The sequence below is a fragment of the Macaca nemestrina genome, chromosome 2 (assembly GCF_043159975.1).
Source record: "Macaca nemestrina isolate mMacNem1 chromosome 2, mMacNem.hap1, whole genome shotgun sequence".
In the NCBI taxonomy this organism is placed as follows: Eukaryota; Metazoa; Chordata; class Mammalia; order Primates; family Cercopithecidae; genus Macaca; species Macaca nemestrina.
In genome coordinates this window covers 105,900,876-105,920,191 of record NC_092126.1, presented here as the reverse complement: position 1 = coordinate 105,920,191, position 19,316 = coordinate 105,900,876, and the positions used below count along the sequence as shown (strand labels likewise).

Sequence of the window (19,316 nt, the reverse complement as noted above, 5' to 3'; positions counted from 1 at the left end):
GGCCTCACCACCTCACTGCCTCCTCCCTCTTGTATCTCCCTCTGCGTGGCGCTCAGGAGAGAGGCCCTCCCTCTGGGTCACCTGGCCTCCTAGGAATGGGCCTCCACCCAGGTGTTTGGGCACTGAGCCTAACCTTAGTGAAGTCCTTAAAGCATCCACCAGGGGGCGATAGAGATGAGTTGGCCTGGCCCGACAGGTACCTGGCAAGGGACCTGGGAGCGGGCGGGGCAGGGGGAGAAGCATGGGACCAGGAAAAGTCCTGCTTGTGGCCAACCCCATTACTCCACGGCTGTTCCGGCCTGGGAGACTGTGTTTCGGCTTCTCACCATCCGTAAGTGCTCATCACTAAGCTTTGCCCTTCCCAATAGCCTCTCTGAGCAAGGCCCCACCTATGTCCTCCCTTTTGTTGCCCACATCTTGGCTCTCTGCTTCATTCACTCTCCACCTTCTTGGCTGACAACTGGTCCCCTACCCAGGCTGTCTGCCTTACCCCAAAGCCATGACACACGAATACAGGGGATATCAGGGACTGTGGTGGGTGGGGCAGGTACAGTGTGGTGTGGGGGCCCCTCTCAGCCTTCACACAGCCCAGGCAGTCTATAGGGTCCTAACCTGGAAGGCAAGGTGCTGCCCTTTCCTCTGCATTTCTGTCCCCCCTCTCCCTTCTCCTTTCTTCTACTGGCCTGAGCTCATCTCTCAAGGAGTCCTGCCAGGTCTCTGACCTTGTTTTCTGCACAGCCTCCATCCTCTGTGTATGCCTCAGCCCCCAACTGCTTGGGGCTCCTCCCACCAGCTGCTGTCCTCCCTCTGAGCCCAGGGAGGCAGAGTGGGTGGCAGAAGGCTCTGGGCAGCCCCTCCTCATTAGCCGCCTGTGCCTTAGCCAGGGGCTAAGCAAAGTCATCTAGAACCCTCCCTATTGTGCAGGTGGATTGAGAGATTCATACTCAGGAGACCTGCCCATGATCTCTGAGAAAGTGTGAAGCAGAATTGGGATTAAATGACAAGGGCTGGGTCTTCTGGACCTTACTGAGAAGTATGGGGTGGACAAGGTCTCTGGAAGCAGTTTAGAGAGAGAGACATGCCCCAGTTGGGTGAGGGGAACATGGACAGGTTGTCCCCTATCTCTCAACTCCTATGCCTTGGAGTGGCGGGAATGCAAGATGCTCAGGGTCAGTAGGCTGGGTGCAGTGGCTCACACCTGTAATTCCAGCACTTTGGGAGGCTGAGGTGGGCAGATCACCTGAGGTCCGGAGTTCGAGACCAGCCTGGCCAACATGACAAAACCTCATCTCTACTAAAAATACAAAAATAAGCCAGGTGTGATGGTGCACGCGTGTAGTCCCAGCTACTCAGGAGGGTAAGGCAGGAGAATTGCTTGAACCTGAGAGGTGGAGGTCGCAATGAGCCAAGATCACACCCCTGCACTCCAGCCTGGGAGACAGAGCGAGACTCCATCTCAAAAAAAAAAAAAAAAGAAGATGCTCAGGGAAGAATGAAACAAGTTCTAGATGCCCCAGCTCAGCTCTCCACCACCAGTACCTCATAGGTGGTCACCACTGTTGGTCTGGGCAGGGGTGGGGGCTACTGAGAATGTTCTCTCTAGCAGGCCTGGGGGTACCTGAGGTCAAGGTTAGGGACAGTGCCTCCTTCTCGGTCTTATGACTGACCATGCACAGGGCAGGGCATGGAGTGTGAATCTAGATGGAGAGACCGTGCCACTCCTGGATATGCTGGGCAACTGATCAAAGGGCATTTCCCTGGAGGTGCCTCTGCCCATGGCTCATAGTCACTTCTATTCTGACCTGAACACCCCTGACTCTGGCCTCTGAGGATGCTGGTTGGAACTGTCATTGATGATGGGTCCTGGGATGGTACTGGGTCAGACAAGGCATTGAAGAAGCTGGGCAGGCAGATCTGAGCCTTCGCCAGCCCATTCTGACCACATTTTACCAGCTTGACATCCATCTCCTGCTCCTCTAGCAAGTTTGCAGGAGGTGGGACCCAAGGAGGTCAGCATGGGCAACGGCTTTGGAGACATCTCTTGCTGACTGATGTTATTTGCCATACTGCCTCTGTGTCTAAACCTTTTTATTAGTAGCATATTGTCTCTGCTCACTCGACTTGTGTTGGTGGCATTTGTTTTGTCCACTACCTACCTCCTCTTGGCTGAGCCCTGGGTAATCGCAACATGGTCATCCTAGGCCCTTGTTTGCAGGAATGACTGCGGCCTGTGAAACACTCACACTCAACAATTTCTGGGACTCTGGGCAGCTCTGCCAGCTGTTTTGTATAATCTGAGATTATAATGGTCTTTTTTGGCTGTATTTAAGGAGTGGGGGAACACAATGGGGACCTGGTCTTACTTCATCACACTCAGAGGAGAGAGGATACCACTCAAAAAGATGGGAGCTGAAGGCCCTTAGAACTGTGAATGCCTCATATGAAAATATAGATTTCTGTCAAAAGCCAAAAGAGTGGAGGCATCTGGTTTCAGTAATGTATTAGATCACCCATCCTTTGGGTGGGGGAAGATGGTTCCAAGTTGAAAGCTGGTCCCATTTTAGGCCATATGAGAACACCAACCACCAGGGGAACCAAGCCAGACCAAGTCAACATTTATTGTTGCACAAGCCTGTTGCAGTCCTGAGGGGATCTTCTGGGGGAGGTGTGGGTAGGAAGCTGAGTGGCCACCAGGGTGAAGGGCAGACAGAGGAGGCTGTGACCAGCAGGCTGCTGTCCAGATGATACATGGGCTGGAGGCCTCCTCAGCCACACTCCAGGGAGGGTGGGGTGGGAAGAAAGATTTAGGGATAATGGTATTAATAATATAAGTGGTAAACAAATAACCAAGAGGATCCGGCTGGTTACAATACACAAAAGTTAGCAGTAAGAGTCTGTGCTTTCACTTTCCTATCAGCCAGATCTGAGTTCAAATCCTGTATGTGTAGCAGGGTGAGGTATTTGCTCTCTGTCAGACCCCATGGGTGCACATCTCCAAGCCTAGTTACAACAGTTGGCACATAGGTGGGTGGACAAGGAGGGCAGCTCTTGATTCCTGTTGCTTCCGCAGCCCAGAGGGATGGGTATGGCTGGTGTGACAGATCCCACTTGACAGATGAAGCCACTGAGACTTGCAGAGCAGGTTGGCTTAGTCTGAGACCTCGCATTCGCTGGTGGCTGCCTCCTCATTTCCCAGAGGCTTCAGAGTCCCTCAGTCCTTGGGTTGCATCGTCCTCCCACCAGACTGACCCTGGGGCCACTCCACTTCGGTGGGGAACCACTAAGACAACTGTGGTCCCCAAACGAAAACTCCAGAATAACCCACTTTGAGAAGCTGGTAGCTAAGAGTAAGAGAGAATGGGGGTAGTGAGCTGCATCTTTAGTGAAATGCCTGAGTGGTAATGCTTAACCCAAAGGGACTTGACAGCAATGGTGAAATTTCAGGCACTGCCGTGGTGTTGGTGCTGGTGACCTTCCGGGGCAGAACCTTTCTGCCCTCAGATCACACCGGCGTTGTTTGAGGATCGCCGGTTGCTTTCCTCCGATTGGGCAGAAGAGCTAGCAGAGGGCGGAGTCAGGATGAAAGTATGTAGACTTTTTGCCCTTGATTGGCGTAGGGGGCTTTTGGAGGAGTCTGATGACTGAGTTCCACCTGCAATCTTCCAGGAGAGGAGCTCCCATCTCTCTTACTTGCTAGAAACGCTCCAGGCAGGCGCTAGGGCTGCGTGTTCTGGGAGTGTCCGGACCAGAGACCAGGGGGCCAGGGGGGCAGCCTCCGAGCCCGGGGCCGGGGCTGGCCGCGCCCGGGCAGGCCTCTGTCCCCGGCGTCTGCCGGGGTGAGTGGGAAGGGGCGGGAGGGGCCGCCTTGGGCCCCTGGGATCCTGGTGGTCAGACCAGGGAGACTTCGGCTTGGAAGCTGGAGGAGCGGCGGGCACCGGGGCTGACGCGGGTCAGCATGGAGACCTGCGTGCTGCATGTGGCGCTGTTGCTGCCTCCCGACGGGTGCCGGTATTTGGGGTTCCAGCCCAGGACGCCCTGCAGGTGCCAGCGCCGCCACTTCCGCCTCAGCTCGGCCTGCACCTAGGAGAGGGGAAGGTGGTCAGGTCCGCTGCTGTGGAGCCTTTTCCACTGCTGATTGGGCTGCCCTGGACTTAGGGTTCTGAACTAGCCAGTCTTATCCTCTTCAGGAAATCAAAATGGAGAGACCCCGGTGCTGCCTCCGGCGGTGCACACTTGGGACTGGGTTGAGGCCAGGTTCAAAATGAGGCCTTGGAATGGTAGGAGGTGAGAGGCAGAGAGGATCCGAGAAAACAGTCCAGGGAGAGAGAGGGATATGCTGCCTAGGGGTCCCTGTACCCCAATTCTTCCCATGCTGGGTCTCCAGCTCGCTTGAGTGGGTTTTTGTGTATAGTAACCGGAGCTCCACAGCAACTCAACCTTCACTGGAAGCCCTTACCCCTCCCCACTCACTGCACACAGCCACTTAACTAGGTGTTTCTCAAACTCTGTTGTGCACAGGAATCCCCCTGGGGTTTAGTAAAAACCTGTTTGTTTGTTTTTTTAAATAATTATTAAAATGCAGATTCTAAGCTAGCAGGTCTGGGGTGGTCCCAGAAATGTGCATTTTTAACAAGGGCCTAGGTGACACCCGTGCTACTAGTTTGAGGACCATACTTGTAGTAGCAAGGTTTAACCTGCCCTTGCTCTGCACATATCCCACCAATGTTTCTGGACCCTGGTCCTGGGAGTTCCATTGCCTGAGCACCAAGGACTGGGAGGGGCTTACCTCACCATTGAGGAAGCAGTAGAGGATAGCCACCACAAAACCCTGAGAAGGAAGAGTGCAGGAGAGGTGAGGTAGACAGACCGGAAGCCCCCAGCCCTGCCCCTCCCCCGGCTCTAGCCCCTGTGTTCCCCTGGTTAAGGAAAGAGCTAAGCACAAAGTAGGTGCTTATCTAATACTTACTACGGTAAAAAGATTGGAATCCAGTGGCAAGGGCCAAGACTCCAGGTTGAATTCCCTTAAAAGCCAGGGAAGAATGCAGCCTTAAGTCAACAGCCCATACCTGGAAAGACCCCACGACGAGCTCAAAGACCATCTTCACTTCAGGCTTAAAATTGTCAGGAAAGAAGGCGAACATGATGTAGTGCACTCCAAACAGGGGGATCAGCAGGAGTGTGGACCTGGCCAGCCTCCTGGAGACAGGGAGGGACAGGCCATGAGTCTGTGTGTCCACACATGTGGATTTGATAGGGCATAGCATGGGGGCAGCTGGAGGCACAGAAGATGGGGACAATGACCAGGATGTGTGAGGATGGACTGTAGGTTCCTCTAAATATTATGCCCTTCTCTGTTCCTGTTCCACAGCTGCAGTGCCTCTGCCCTTCTGCCCCCAGCCCTCCTGGCCTGGAGGGAAGCATGAGAGAGAAAGAAACTCCCTCTATTCTCACCCTTCTGGAGGAGAGAGGGTAAGAAGTAAAGGAGAGTCCAGTGAGAATGATGCTAACAGAGACATGTTAGCTGAAATCCACTATTGGGAGTTCTGTTGCCTGGGCCCCCTGGTCTGGGAGAGGCTTACCTCATCATTGCAGTAGAGGATGCTCTCAGCCATCAAGAGCAGTAAAAAATCTCTTAGGCAACAAGAGATTCTGGTTCTTCCTCTCCTGGTCTCAGTTTTTCCAATTTGTATAATGCAGTAAGTGTATGCTTGACATAGTCAAATTATAGAAACAAGGGCTCACTATGAACTTGGAAGTGTTCTGGATACTATGAAGCACAGTGCATCCATGAGAGACCATGAGAGAAGACGTACTAGGAAGCAAGTCTTTCTAACTGGGGGGCTGACCACATATGCTCAGGGCCACTTGGGAGGGTGATGGGGACCCAAGTTCATGCCTGATCACCAGGGACAACCCAGAATTAATCAGTATCACCCTCTGTCTGTGTTTTTTTCTGCTGTGTCTGCTTCTCCAGAAGTTGCCAGCTTCTCTGGGATTGCATATACTCCCAGCATGCTCTGAAGGACCAGATTCTCCTTCACAGCCTTGTATGCTCAGTAGGGTCAGTATTCATTCTAAATGCTCACCCCCTTCCCATGGTCCAGGGCTCTTCCTGGTTCAGGCCTCCCAGCCACCTGACCTCATAGCTCATCCAGGCAGTGTGAGCCCATAGATCCCTGGCTAGGAGAGGTGGGGTGTGGATAGGGAGGATCTCTGACTCTGTCTCTCCTGCCTTAGCAGTCAGTCCAAGGAAGCCTAGTCCAAGGCCTGAGGTCCCACAGCAAGCTGGGGGCAGAGGAGCTGGCCTTGCCCATCCCACCCCTTCCTGGACCTGGTTCTCAACCATGCCAAGATCCTGAGCACTGCCCATCCCTCTTCGGCTGCAAAACTATCCCACGCACCCGAGGCTAACAGATGGAGGCTTTCTTTAAATCAAAGGCTTATGGGGAGGTGGAGAGTGGGAGCTGACAGCCTCTCCTTGAGGAGCTTCATCTCCGATTACCCCCACCCCTTCTGCCTGCTGACAACTGTTTCCTTTCTGTCTCACCACACAGACCTGGCCCTGACCATGGCCAGCTCTGTTTGCCTCAGATTCAGGACCTTTTGTACCATCGTAAGTTGGGGGAAATAAGGTCCCATCGGCAAAGGAGAGGATGAGGGTGCACAGGCTCAATGTGCTGCCCCTTAGCAGACTGCAGACCCCCACTGAGCCTTTCCTTCTCAGACAGGAAGGGAAGCTCCGCCTACACACCTGGCAGGAGAGAATGCGGTCACACCAAGAATGTGAGTCTTAGTCTCATCAGGGAGAATCACAGGATTCCAGAATAGAATCCTAAATCCAGCAGCATGTGACATTCTAGCCAGGAATCTTAGAACCACAGCACAGACTCTCCAAAGAGAAGGCAGGCTGAGAAGAATCCCAGGACTGGAAGGCCTTGTGGGACGTCCTGGGTTTGTCTTGTGTGAATAGCACTGATACTCAATCTCCTACTCCCATCTGTGGGCATGCAGACCCTACCTGCCTTCCTACAGCCTCGCTTTTCACATTTTTCATGTTTCTTTAGCTCTGTCTTCAAGCCTTGTTGCTCCCTCAAAAAACCTGCCTCTTCCTCCAGTCCCCCTAAGCAGGGGGAACAGTATTGACACCTTTCCAAGCCCTGGTCCATGGACACTGTGCCCCCTTCTCCCTGCCCATGGTGACATGCTCCAAAACCCTCGAGGAGAAGGGAGTGTATGTCAGTTTCCTCTCTGTAAAATAAGGATAATTTTACAGGGCACTGTGTGGATGAAATGACATGATGCATGGAAATCCCTTAGCATGTGCCTGGCATGTAAACTGCAGGAGTCATCATTATTACTGAGGAATACTGAGTCCTGAACATGGCTGTCTCATTGGCAGACTGGGGCCTCCCTGAGGGCATGCATCTACTATGTGTTGATTGCACCCCTTTTCCATGTGAGGCACATGCCAGGGACTGGGCACATGGTATGAACAAGACATCGGTGTCCTCTTGAGCTCCCTGGATTGGCAGCAGATGCATACCTGGGAAGGATGCTACGTGAGTGTGGGCAGGAGATGCATGTGTGGGGCTCTGAGTGCAGCCTGGTGAGGGTGAGGCTGGAGCAGGGGATGGTGGTGGGCTGAGTCAGGCCATGGTGGAGGTGGGCAAGAACAATATGGCTCTTTGGTGACTCTGGATGTTTGGGGTGGGAGGACTTCAAGGAGATGTGGGATGATTTGAGGACTGGGGATGGAGGTTCTGGGGGCTGAGGCACTAGGCCCACACTCACGAGTATGGACTGCTGTCACTCTTCCTGATATCTGGGGGCCGCAGTTTCTGAAGCAGGATTCGGATGATGCAAATAAACAGGATGAAGTTCACCTAGTGGGTGAGGACCCAAGTTTGAGCAGTCAGAGTGGGAAGGCTGAGGTGTCCAGGCCCCTCGGCTGCTGGCCTGTCTTCTTTCCCAGGGTCCTGCTGCCCCTCTCTCTATCTTACCTCTCCTCTGGTGCTTCCCCTTTGGGCAGGTCATCCAGGAACTCTACCTCCTTCACATCCCTAAGGACTGTGCTCCCAATCCGCTTACACTCAAGCAAGAACTAGTGGGACAGGGGTGGGGATGATCCTGCATTGGGCATTAGGAAGCTACGTTTCAGTTCTGACCTAGATACTAATTTCCTGTGTGACCTTGGGCTAAGTTGCCTGCCTTTGGGCCTATTTTCCCACCTCTAGGTGGTGGGAGGGTACCTTACCAAGATGGAGGTGAGGATGGGGCCCTTTATGATCCACCACAGTGAGGAGTTGATGGTGTCCCAGCACCTGAGCAGAGTGTAGGGAGGAATGAGAGGGTCTGTCCTCAGCCAGAGAGAGAGTCAGCAGCACCTCCCCCAGTTGTCCCCAGCTCTGCTCCTGAGCCCTTTAGCGACCCCGGGCCCAGAATCTGTTGCTCCCCAGGTCCTCCTCCAGCCTCCCCTCTGGCCCGAGAGCTGTGGTTTTTGTCCACTCACCAAGGCCAGATGGCATTATCATCCCACCCAGGGGGCCTGCCCAAGTGACGGCGGCTGGGGGAGTGTGTGGGGCAGCAGCTCACCCATAATCCTCAAAATGGATCCTGGCGATGGTCCACACTATGGTGAATGTGCTGGGTACCCCTGTCAGGCCCAGGGAGAGTGAAAGAGCAGAGAGGGCACAGGAAGCAGGGGTAGAGGGCATGAAGGAGAGATTTCAGAGAAAAGCAAGGAGAGGGAGGGAGAGAGAAAAGGGTGGGTTGTCAGGCTGTTGTCTTTGGTTGCATAGGTTGTTCACCGCGGAGGGATGTTCCACTGAGGGGGTGAAGCTGCATGCCTGAAGGGCTCTGTCTACCTGGATGGACATTCTCTTTCCAATTGTGACAGAGGCCCTCTATAGATTAGCAGTGGCCCTGTGTATTTCGGGGGCTAAAGGGAAATGGAAAGATGTTCATAAAAACTGTCCCAAAGGTCAGCCCTAGGTGCAGCTGCAGCCTGAGGGACTTGTCCTGGGCTCAGACATTTTGAGGACTTTCTCGACCCTTGGCTGATATTCTTGCAGGTAGGACCTGCAGCTAAGCAAGACGTAGGACTGCAAGCCAGCTTAGCACCCTCCCCCTAGGGAGTTCTCCAGGCCTTGCCCCCTCTGTCCCCAGCCTGGAAGCCCTCCCTGGTACCATACCCCAGCCGATGAGTATGTACCCCCAGAAGTACTTCCGCTCGGAGAAGAAGGAGACGGCAAGCAGGGTGTACAGATAGAGGCCCTCCACCAGCAGCCAGAAGAAATTGGCCATGATGCAATATTGGAAAAAGACCATGGCTGCCTTGCAGCCCACCTGCAGGGGGAGGAGAAAAGACAGGTTCACTGGGGCTGTCAAGGGTCCTTGACTGCCCACACCTATGTCTGGGGGCACAAACACAGTTGCAGTGCAGCCAGTTTAATTTCTTTGTTGTTTTGCATTATCCCCTTAAAAATGTACTCTGGTTTTCCCATTTTCCCTAATTTTAGATCCTCTGATACTTTGGGGTAAACTGGTGATTTTAATTATCCATCCATCAATTCATCTATTTATCTTCCCATCTATATATCTACCCGTAAGCTCATTCAATCATCCACCCACCTATCCACATATCCATTTATTTACCTACTCACTCACTAGACATTCACTATCAACTCATCAATTTATCCATCTTTTATCCATGTATCCATCCATCATCTATCATCTTCCCATCTATCAATCCATCCACCTACTCACCTATCTCTCTGTTCATCTACCAACTCACTCAGTCATCTACCCATCCATTCATCTCTGTACCCACCCATCAATCCACTCATGCATCCACCCACCTATCTACCTACCTGCCCCTCTGCCCATCATCTGTCCAATCTTCCTTACTTTACCCATTTATTCTGCTGCCTACTTAGCCATCCACCAACCTGCCCATCCACACCCCCACCCCACCCACTCATTCATCTAATGCCAATTTGTATTGAAGGTAGCTGGAAGGTATGAGGGAGAATTCTTGCCTGAGTTTGCAAGAGTCTGCTGAGTGTGGTGGGGTGGAGGGCTGTGGACTGTGGAGTGGGGCCCAGATGGAAGTGTGGAGGGAGACTGGGACTGAGAAGAGGGTAGGAGATGAGGAAGTAGAAATGAAGAAGAGAAGAGGGGAGAGTTGGCCATTCCTCCTGGGGTTCAGAGGACCTAGTGGAAGAATGGTTTTCTCAGGCAGACAAGGACCATGAAGGAGTCAGGGAGACCCATGAGTAGGGCAATCACGGGCCTCTGGGTGGCCCTGTTGGCATGACTGGAAGGTATTCTGGGCCTTCTGTCCCCTCCCAGAAAGTCCCCTATTTCAGATCAAGCCTAGATGTCTGTGAGCCAGGGCTTAAAGCCACCCTCCACCAGGAAACTGTCTGGCTTCCACTTCCTCCTGTACCCAGAACATTGGTTCCCACCCTTCCTTCCTGTACCCTTGGTTTGAGAGATCCTCAGAGAGAAGCCTCCCCTCCCCTAATGCCCGCACCACTCCCTTTGGTTGGAAAGTCCTTCCTCAGGTCTCACTTCAGTCCCTCCAGTTACAGGAGTTCTTGCCTTCCCATCTTCCCCCCATTTGCTTTTGGAGAATAACTCAGCTCTTTTTTTTTTTTTTCTTTTTTTGAGATGGAGTCTTGCTCTGTCGCCCAGGCTGGAGTGCAATGACGTGATCTCGGCTCATTGCAATCTCGGCTAATTTTTTTGTATTTGTAGTAGAGGCAAGGTTTGACCATGTTGGTCAGGCTGGTCTTGAACTCCTGACCTCGTGATCTGCCTGCCTTGGCCTCCAGAAGTGCTGGGATTACAGGCATGAGCCACCACGCCTGGCCATAGCTCAGCTCTTTACCAGGACAGTTATCTGTGCTTCCTTCTAGTCTCAGAAAAGCTTTGCAGTAATGAATCAGGAAGCCAGTCTCCATAATTATCCTTAACATGTGCACAGGAGGCAGCAGGTTCCTCCTCAGGTCCCGTGGCTCGCACTGCTCATGTCTGACTTGGCTTCTGGGACAGAACCTCTGAGAAGCTCTGGGAGTGGCCAAGGTGGGTCCCCTAGATTTTCTCTGCCCCTTGTTGAAATGCCTGAGATTCCAGTATGATCATTTCACTCTTTGGGGAGAAGGTACTGCTGACCCCTGATATAATGCACTGCCTCTGGGGTCATGCATGAAGCAAGGAGATACTGACCACAAGGAATGAGTGGGGGCTGGGCTGGTCTCAAGCTCTCTGTCAAAGCTTGAGGTACTCAGAGGGGGTCCCTCAGAATCCCTCGGAGATGGCCTCCTTAGTGACTGGCAATGAATTCCTTAGATGCTCCTTTTACCTCTCTTCCTTAGGAAGGCCCAGAACCAGCTTGATGTCAGGATCAGAACAAAAGAGGAGGAATGCATATGTTTGGACCCACTCCAGATGGCACGGGGATGGGGGGAGTAGGAAAAGTGGCATGGTGAACACAGCCCTTGCTATACAGGTGACAGAGGGCAGAGTTGGAAGGAATGGAAGTCCTTGCACAGATGGGGACACTGAGGCTGTAAGTTCCCCAAGGCCACATAGGAAGTTAGCAACAGGTGGTACAGGGGCTCTGGGCTGTGGCCATGACGTGTCCCATTTCCCATCTGCTTTTCTCACTGGCGGGGGCGGGTCCGTGAGCTCCCAGATGGGTGAGCAACATCTTCTGTTGCCAGAGGGGAGTGTGATTTGAGGAGTTGCCAGGTGGGGTTGGGTGGGGGTTGGGCCATCCTTGGATTGAGGGGTGGGATGGGAGGGAAGAGGAAGGAGGGAGAGGGAGAAAGAGGGGGAGAAGAGGAGATTACGGTGGCTAAAGATAAGGGCGAAACTGAGGGAGGTGGGCCAGGGCCAGGGTCCTCACCGAGCCCTCGGAGCACCGGTCCGACTCCCCGCTGTCGAAGAGGGCCAAGTCTTTGATGAAGACAGCAGCAGCCCTCAGGATGAAGGATATGAAGAGGTGCATGTGGATGTAGTTCCGCGTGCAGTGGAGCTTCCTGCATGGGGTGGGCAGATCTGGGAGGCCAAAGGGGCCTTGGATCCCCACCCCAGCCAATGCTGTCCCATGCTCTGAGCAAGGGTGGGGCAGGGGAGCATGTGTTCTCCAGAGGGCAGGCCCTGCCTCGAAGGGGGTCCCATCCAGAACTACGAGCCCCAGCCCCGGTACCCCATCCTCCTGTGCAGCTGGGCTCCCAAGTGCCTCAGCCTCGTGTGTGACCCCAGAAACCTCATTCCTGTGTGCAGACCCCACCCTCTGGTGCCCTGTCCCCAAGTGCAGGGCTATCCTAGGGGAGACTAGGTTGCAACACATGGAACAGCTCGGTCATCTGCCTTTCCCAAGGGAAGCTGGCCTGGCAGGAGCTGGGGACTGTGTGCTGCTGGGGGGCAACGGTGGAGGGGTCAGGGCATGCCTGCACCACGCTGGGCTCCACTGTGGGAGGGACACTTGCCAGGTTTCCTTTGAGGCCTGTCACTTGGGCTGGGCCTCACCTGAACAGGCTCAGGATAGCCGTGGCGACCAGAAGGGTGGCGAGGGACAGGCCGTAACCGATGGTGTAGCCGGTCTTCACAGAACCGTAGAACATGGTCTGCTGCTGTTGGAGGGACAGGGATAGGCTCTTGGGTGGTGGGGTGGGAGGCTCATCTAGGGGGTATTGGCAGGGGTGGGGTGCCCTACACACTCTGCCTGCCCACCCCTGCCTCAGCAAATGAGCAGGCTGAGGTCTGAGGCTCCCAAGAGCAGCTGAGCAGAGCTCTTCAATCCCCTGACCCCTGACGCCCTGGTTTCCACAGACAGGGCAGGACTGTGTCTTAGGGTGGGGTGGGGGTTGAATGTACTCCCTCTCTTTGCATCTTTATGAGGGACAAGTTGGTGAGGGAGAGAATGAAGACCTTGCACGTCCCTTTTGTTAATTTCATGTCTCCAGCCATGTGCCCGGGTTCCCTTCTGTGCCATCTCTGAGCTGGGCACCCTAGGGGCCAGGTCTGCTTGCCCTTCAGACACCCCTTGAGGCCCTGTCTTTGTGCAGGGAGGAGAGGCATGCAGAGGTTGCAGGATGTCAAAGAAGACACTGGCACTAATGTCCCATTTTGGGCTCTTGGGAGTTGGGGTTGGTGGGATGAGGGCAGTCTGGCCTTTCTTGGGGAGGAGGGCAAAGCTAGACCCCAAGGGCGTCTTGCTTGGTCCCCTCTCCTGATGCCCTCCCCATGGACGCAGGTGCAGTGCAGCACAACAGCCACTAGGCAAGCCCCTCCTTCCTCTCCGCCTCCCACGCCTGCCTGAGAAGAGTCCAGTGGTTAAGAGGGAATGAGGGCCTATGGCTCCAGTGGGCTTCAAAGGCCTCTGAAGAAATTGCTGCCCTTGGGGGTGGGTGGAGTGAAAGCCCGTCTGAGAAGGGTGCCTGAGGGTGGGGCAGATGTCATCGCAGACAGACACACATACATGCATTTACACCCTAAAGCAGTGAGGGGCTCCTAGCTGAGTACTCCAGCCTCCCCATCAATGTCCTTACCAGGTTCCCCAGTCTTTACAGAGGCCACCTACGTTTTAACTGCTCTGGGGCAGATATCTGTCCTGGGACTGAGGACAACAGGCTCTGTCCCTGTTCCTGACTGGCTATTTGGTAGCCAAAGCTGGTTCCTTCCAGGACCTGCAGCACCTCAGTTTCCCCTCTGGATGGGATGGGGTGCTGGTGTCTGCATGCCCTGCCAACTCCCGGGCTGAAGTGAGACTCCCATGAGGCAGTGTGGTGGCCCAGCCTGGGGATGCTGCTTCAGCTTTCGCTGCTCTGGGGGCCCCTCCTGTGGGAAAGCCTCCTCCCATACCCTGTCAGGGGGAGCCAAGCGTTGGGACCCCAGAAAGGCAGGCCTGGAGGAGGCTAGAGGAGGGCAGACTCCAGGAGTCCTGCTCCCACACAGACAGCAACTGCACCCCTTGGTGGGAGAGATCAAAGTCGCCTAGGTGGGCCCCGGCGCTCTGCAGGTGGGGTGTCGGTGCCGTGAGGCCCACCTCGTCCAAACTTGCTGCCTTGTCATCCAAACCACAGGCAATGGGGTACGGGCCGGGCTCCAGGTGTGTCCAACCTTCGTCGGTGCAGCTGCGGCTCACATTGCGGCCTGGGTGGAGGGCGGGGCAAGGACAAAGGCTGAGGCTGGGAGCACAGGGACCTGGCTGTCTCTGCTTGGAACAGGGCAGAGAATTCAGCCCTACTCCCACCAACCCTGGTGCTGTCAGGCTCCAGCTGCCCTGACCCAGTTACCCAGGGCACCGTGGGGGCACCTGGGGCAGGGAAAAGCCTCTTCAGGGCTCCTGCACTGATGACAAAATCAGAGCAGACATTCTTGGGCTCAGTCCTTTTGTTATGGTCTGAACCTGACCCCAAGTACAACATACACTCTGATCCTTATCACAGACCCTGCCTGGATCCTTGTCACAGAATGATTCCTGACCCTTGCTGTGAGCAGAGTGCTGACCCTTGTCACAAGGCCACGGCTGGGGGAGGGGGGCCCAGGCCTGCCCAAGCCTCCCCAGTCAGCCTGCCTGGGCCTGTGGGGCTGGGTTTCCTCTCACACCTGGAAGGGTTCAGATGTGCTGCTGAACGGGGAGCAAGGGTGTGGGGATGAGGAGGGGTTGGGTTTGGGAACACCTGATAAGCATGCAGATCTGAAATCCTCATGAATGGAGAAGCCAGGAGTTCCTGGCAGGGGAACCTATGCAGGCAAAGGCACGTGAGGGGGAATCAGGCAGCACAGCATGGCAGGGGCTTGGGGCTGAAACAAGCAGAGGCTGAGGCTTCAGGGAAGCTGCACTGTCCACTGTCCTCAGAGGCTCGAAGCTGCAGCAAAGGGACAGGACCGCTTCAGGGCTATGTGAGGTGAGGGGTACCACTGAGGGTCCCCACTCTCCAGCACTGGGGAGGTGTCCTCTCCCCAGAGAGGGAGAGGATGGGATGAATAGAAATTAGATGAGCCGGAGAAGAATCTCGCTTCCCCATCTTGGTACCCGTTCATCACCGCCATCACCGCCGCCATTGTCACCATCAGCAGCATCACGGTTGTCAGCCTCATCACAATAACAGGTTTTGAATACTTTTCAAATATCAGCGCTGGTCAGAGCACTTTAGGCACATCCTGTTTAATTTCCTCAATCATCCAATGAGGAACGTAACTCAATTTCACAGTTGAGAAGTGGAGGCCCCAAGAGGTTGGTTAAAGGCCACACAGAGAGGACAGGATAGAGCTGATCTGCTCTCCAGAGTCTTCCCAGGTAAGCTTGGTTCTCACCTTCACGGAGGTGACCTGAGAACTTATTTTGGTGACCAGATAAAGAGCTGCAGGAGGGTCAAGCTGTCCTGTGAGCTCGGGAAGGGTCACTGGGCACATGTGTTTATTTCCAAACTTTACTGTATGCGTGGAATATACCAGATGATTCCATATTCGCCGTTTCTGTGAATCTTCCTGGCAACCCTTGGAAAGAGGTCTTGTCACCCTACTTCATGGATGAAGAACTGAGGGACAGCGGGGGGTGGGGATGGGGCAGCCAGGAAAGAGCAGCTGTGGGCTGGGTCTATTTCCATTGCGTGGCCCAGGGAGGGCAGGAAGGATTTGGCTGAGGAGGAGGCATTGGACTGGGCGAGTTTCCTGCCTTGGCATCCCCTTTTCTGCCCTGGGCTCCCAGCCTCACTGCTGCAAGAGACTCCTAGGAAAGGAGAAAAACCTTCAGCTGTCCCCCTGCACCCCTGTCAGCTTCCCATCATTTCAGTCAGAGGTGGGCCTGGCCCAGAGCCTTCAGCCGCTCAGCCCCTCATCAAAGGGCAAGCCCTTCCTCAGCTCCAGTTCCAGGGAGCTAACTGCAGGCCCTGAGGGCCTGGCTCCCACCCACAATCTGATTCTTTTTTTTTTTTTTTTTTTTGAGACGGAGTCACGCTCTGTTGCCCAGGCTGGAGTGCAGTGGCGCGATCTCAGCTCACTGCAAGCTCCACCTCCTGGGTTTACGCCATTCTCCTGCCTCAGCCTCCCGAGTAGCTGGGACTACAGGCGCCCGACACCTCGCCTGGCTAGTTTTTTTGTGTGTTTTTTAGTAGAGATGGGGTTTCACCGTGTTAGCCAGGATGGTCTCGATCTTCTGACCTTGTGATCCGCCCATCTTGGCCTCCCAAAGTGCTGGGATTACAGGCTTGAGCCACCGCGCCCGGCCCACAATCTGATTCTTTTGAGGACTTCCCCCTAGGAGACTTGGGCAGGTAGAAAAGAGGGTTAAGGGCTGCTTGTGGTGGCGCATGCCTGTAGTCCGAACTACTCAGGAGGCTGAGGCAGGAGAATCGCTTGAACCCAGGAGATGGAGGTTGTAGCGAGCCGAGATCACACCACTACACTCCAGCCTGGGTGGCAGACAGAGTGAGACTCCGACTCAAGAAAAAAAAATGAGGACTAAGGCCAAAATCACCCAGCCTTGAAGCTGGGACACTGGAGCTTTGGGCTGCCTACTCACCAGAGGGACCAGGGCTTGAGGAGGCCAGGCTCAATGACATAGCAAGCATCTGGTATCAAAAATTATGCCAGCAAACCTGGGTGACTCTGGCATGTACACAGCAGCTTCCCATGCCACTGTATTTGTGTGTGTGTGTGTATGTGTGTGTATAGTGGCGGAGGTGTTAGGGTAAATATTAATGTGTTAAGGCTAGGAATTGGTAGTTTTTATTATCCCACCAAAATATGGGGATCCCAGGGTTAAGAGAGGTTAAGTGATTTGCCCATGGTCACACAGCAAGGGAGCAGCAGGTCTGAGATGCAGACCAAGGTCCGCCTGACTCCGATCTTTCTGGGCTCCAGCAGTGGACAAAAGGACACTCTGTTTTCTGGAGCCCTGGCTGCCATAGATGGTGAGGGAGAGGAAGGGAGGGGACAATGGGTCATCTTTGGGGCTAGGTGGCCTCTTTGAAGAGCCCTGGGACTGTGGTCAAGGCCTCATAGCAAGCCGCTCTCGAGGAGATCGAAATGGCAGTCACCATGGGATCCTAAGAAGCAGCCAAGAGTCTCCCTCCAGTCTGGGCCTGGAAACCAGCAGGCCCTATATCTGTAGAGGGGGACATGAAGGGCAGGAGGGAGGTAGCAAGGGACTTTAACCCTGTGCTGGGAGGGACACCCCACTGGAGGGGTCAGGGCATGCGACAGTGGGGGCGTCAGGGCATGCCTGGGCCAGGCTGGGCTCCACCATGGGAGGGACACTTGCCAGGTCTGCTTTGAGGCCTGTCACTTGGGCTGGGCCTCACCTAAGCAAGCTCAGGATAGCTGTGACGACCCGAGGGGTGGCGAGGTCCACCTTTCTCCCAGTCTCCTCCCACTCACTATGTCTCAAAAAGCAGTCATGGCCCCCGCTTGTGCCTAGGATCCTCCACTCAGTTTCTGGAGCCAGGAATTGAGGAATGATCCTCTCCCCCCTCTCCCCCATCAGTCACCAGCCCTTTCCCAGCTGCTTCTTCCCCAGCACCACCACCACCTCATCTCCCCCGGATTAAGTAGGAGCCCCCTGCTTTCCTGTCAGCTCCACAGCCTGAGACAGCTGGAAGGATCATGCTAACACCCAGACCTGACTGTGGAACTCTCCTGATTCCCTGCCATGGAACTCTCCTGATTCCCTGCCATAGTGCCCCATCCCCGCCAGCAAGGATGAGCTTCCTAGGCTGGCAGCAATGTTTTCTTATTTATAGCATCATGATGCAGGTGGTGGGGGAAGGGAGGTATCCCATAGACCCCACAGACATGGTTAACATAGACTGTACATCGAATTTTCTCAGCCAGAATGGCTCTCCCATATTTATTTTTTTAAATATCTCTTCAAATATTTGAAGGTAGAGGCCAGGCATGGTGGTTCACGCTTATAATCCTAGCACTTTGGGAGGCTGAGGCGGGAGGATCACGAGGTCAGGAGATCGAGACCTTTGTGGTTAACACGGTGAAACCCCGTCTCTACTAAAAATAGAAAAAATTAGCCAGGCGTGGTGGCAGGTGCCTGTAGTCCCGGCTGCTGGGACGGCTGAGGCAGGAGAATGGCATGAACCCGCGAGGCGGAGGTTGTAGCCAAGATTGTGCCACTGCACTGCAGCCTGGGTGACAGAGCAAGGCCCTATCTCAAAACATCAATATAATAAAATAAAAATAAAGAAGTGAGCCACCATGAACATTTTGGTGCCTTAATGAGCTATTCCTTGCCTGGCCAAACTCCCTCCTTCAGGTATTTTATCCAGCCTATGTAGATGACTTTTTTCTAACTCTCCACAATTTTTATCTTCTATAAGCTTTCTTTAGCTTTCCCTGTAGAACCAGGTCCCTTCCTGTGGGTATACTTCTTCCCAGGTCTGTATCTAAAAGGGTGTGAGTTGGTGTTGCCATCATCCCTACCCCACACTTGCAAACTTCCCTCTTTGGAATTTCAGGTCGGTTGCCCATACCTTAATCTACTTGCTCAGGAGAACACCGTCTTTTTTCTGTTTTTAGTCCCTAATCGCAGTTTCCTATTTCTCTCCACCATTTTCAGAGACCAGGCCCACAGAGTATGGCTGTGTAAGTTGTTCACTGTACAAGGGCACCTGGCTGGTAGGCATATTCTGCTTGCCACTAGGTGGGCTCTAGTGAGAGGTCATCTCTGCCTGAGGAAGGACTGACTTTTTCTTGTCAGTCCAAAGGCACCGTATGGGCCCCATTGATGCCGGCAGCCTCAGGGTTAGCTAGATGGTGGGCTGGAGTCCAGGTTCTCAAGGGCAGGAGCTGCCTTGACACATTCCAGCAGGGACAGAAGGAAGAGCCACGGGGAGAAATGCAGTTAGCAGAGTCTCAGGGAGAAAGGCAATTAGCAGGTGCTTCCAGGGATCAGAGAGAAGGCTGGTTTCCAGGCTCAGTGATGGCGTGCACTGTGAAACCTGCCAGAGGAGCTCATTGTTATCTGCCCAGGCACTGGGTGTCCCAGGAGGAGGTGGCCAGGCCAGGTGGGCATTGGCCTGGAATATGGCATGGCTGTGACCTTCCCAGACTCCTCAGGAGGGCTTTAAGGTCTGTCTTTCACCACTGAGATCACAACAGCAGTCACTTGGGGGCAAACCGGCTTACCCCAAAGAGACCCTGGGGTCTACCACCCATCCCCACTTTACAAACAGGGAAACTGGGGTCCAGGGAGGAAAAGGCCACCTGGAGTGAGAGACGCATGAGTTCTGTTCGCTCTCTGAATAATTATCTAGGTTCTGCTCCTCATGAGTCCTCCCCACCCCAGGCCT

General features: G+C 54.3%; 1 protein-coding gene across 7 annotated transcripts in view; it reads right to left on the bottom strand.

Annotated features, from left to right (window-relative positions):
• Window positions 1-2,599: 2,599 nt before the first annotated feature.
• The window catches only part of LOC105480270 (vasoactive intestinal peptide receptor 1), a 35,196-nt gene continuing 18,479 nt past the window's right edge, over window positions 2,600-19,316 (bottom strand). For 2 of the 7 annotated variants that reach the window (XM_011738871.2, XM_011738865.2), the window contains exons 4-12: window positions 14,057-14,163; window positions 12,538-12,641; window positions 11,912-12,044; window positions 9,192-9,345; window positions 8,593-8,653; window positions 8,255-8,321; window positions 7,792-7,883; window positions 5,067-5,196; window positions 4,087-4,828 (exon numbers count right to left, since the gene is read on the bottom strand). In XM_011738871.2, the coding sequence (XP_011737173.1) occupies window positions 4,586-4,828; window positions 5,067-5,196; window positions 7,792-7,883; window positions 8,255-8,321; window positions 8,593-8,653; window positions 9,192-9,345; window positions 11,912-12,044; window positions 12,538-12,641; window positions 14,057-14,163 (1,091 nt within the window). In that variant the 3' untranslated portion in view covers window positions 4,087-4,585. The other 5 variants (XM_011738867.3, XM_011738868.3, XM_011738869.2 and 2 more) reach the window with 5 other exon arrangements.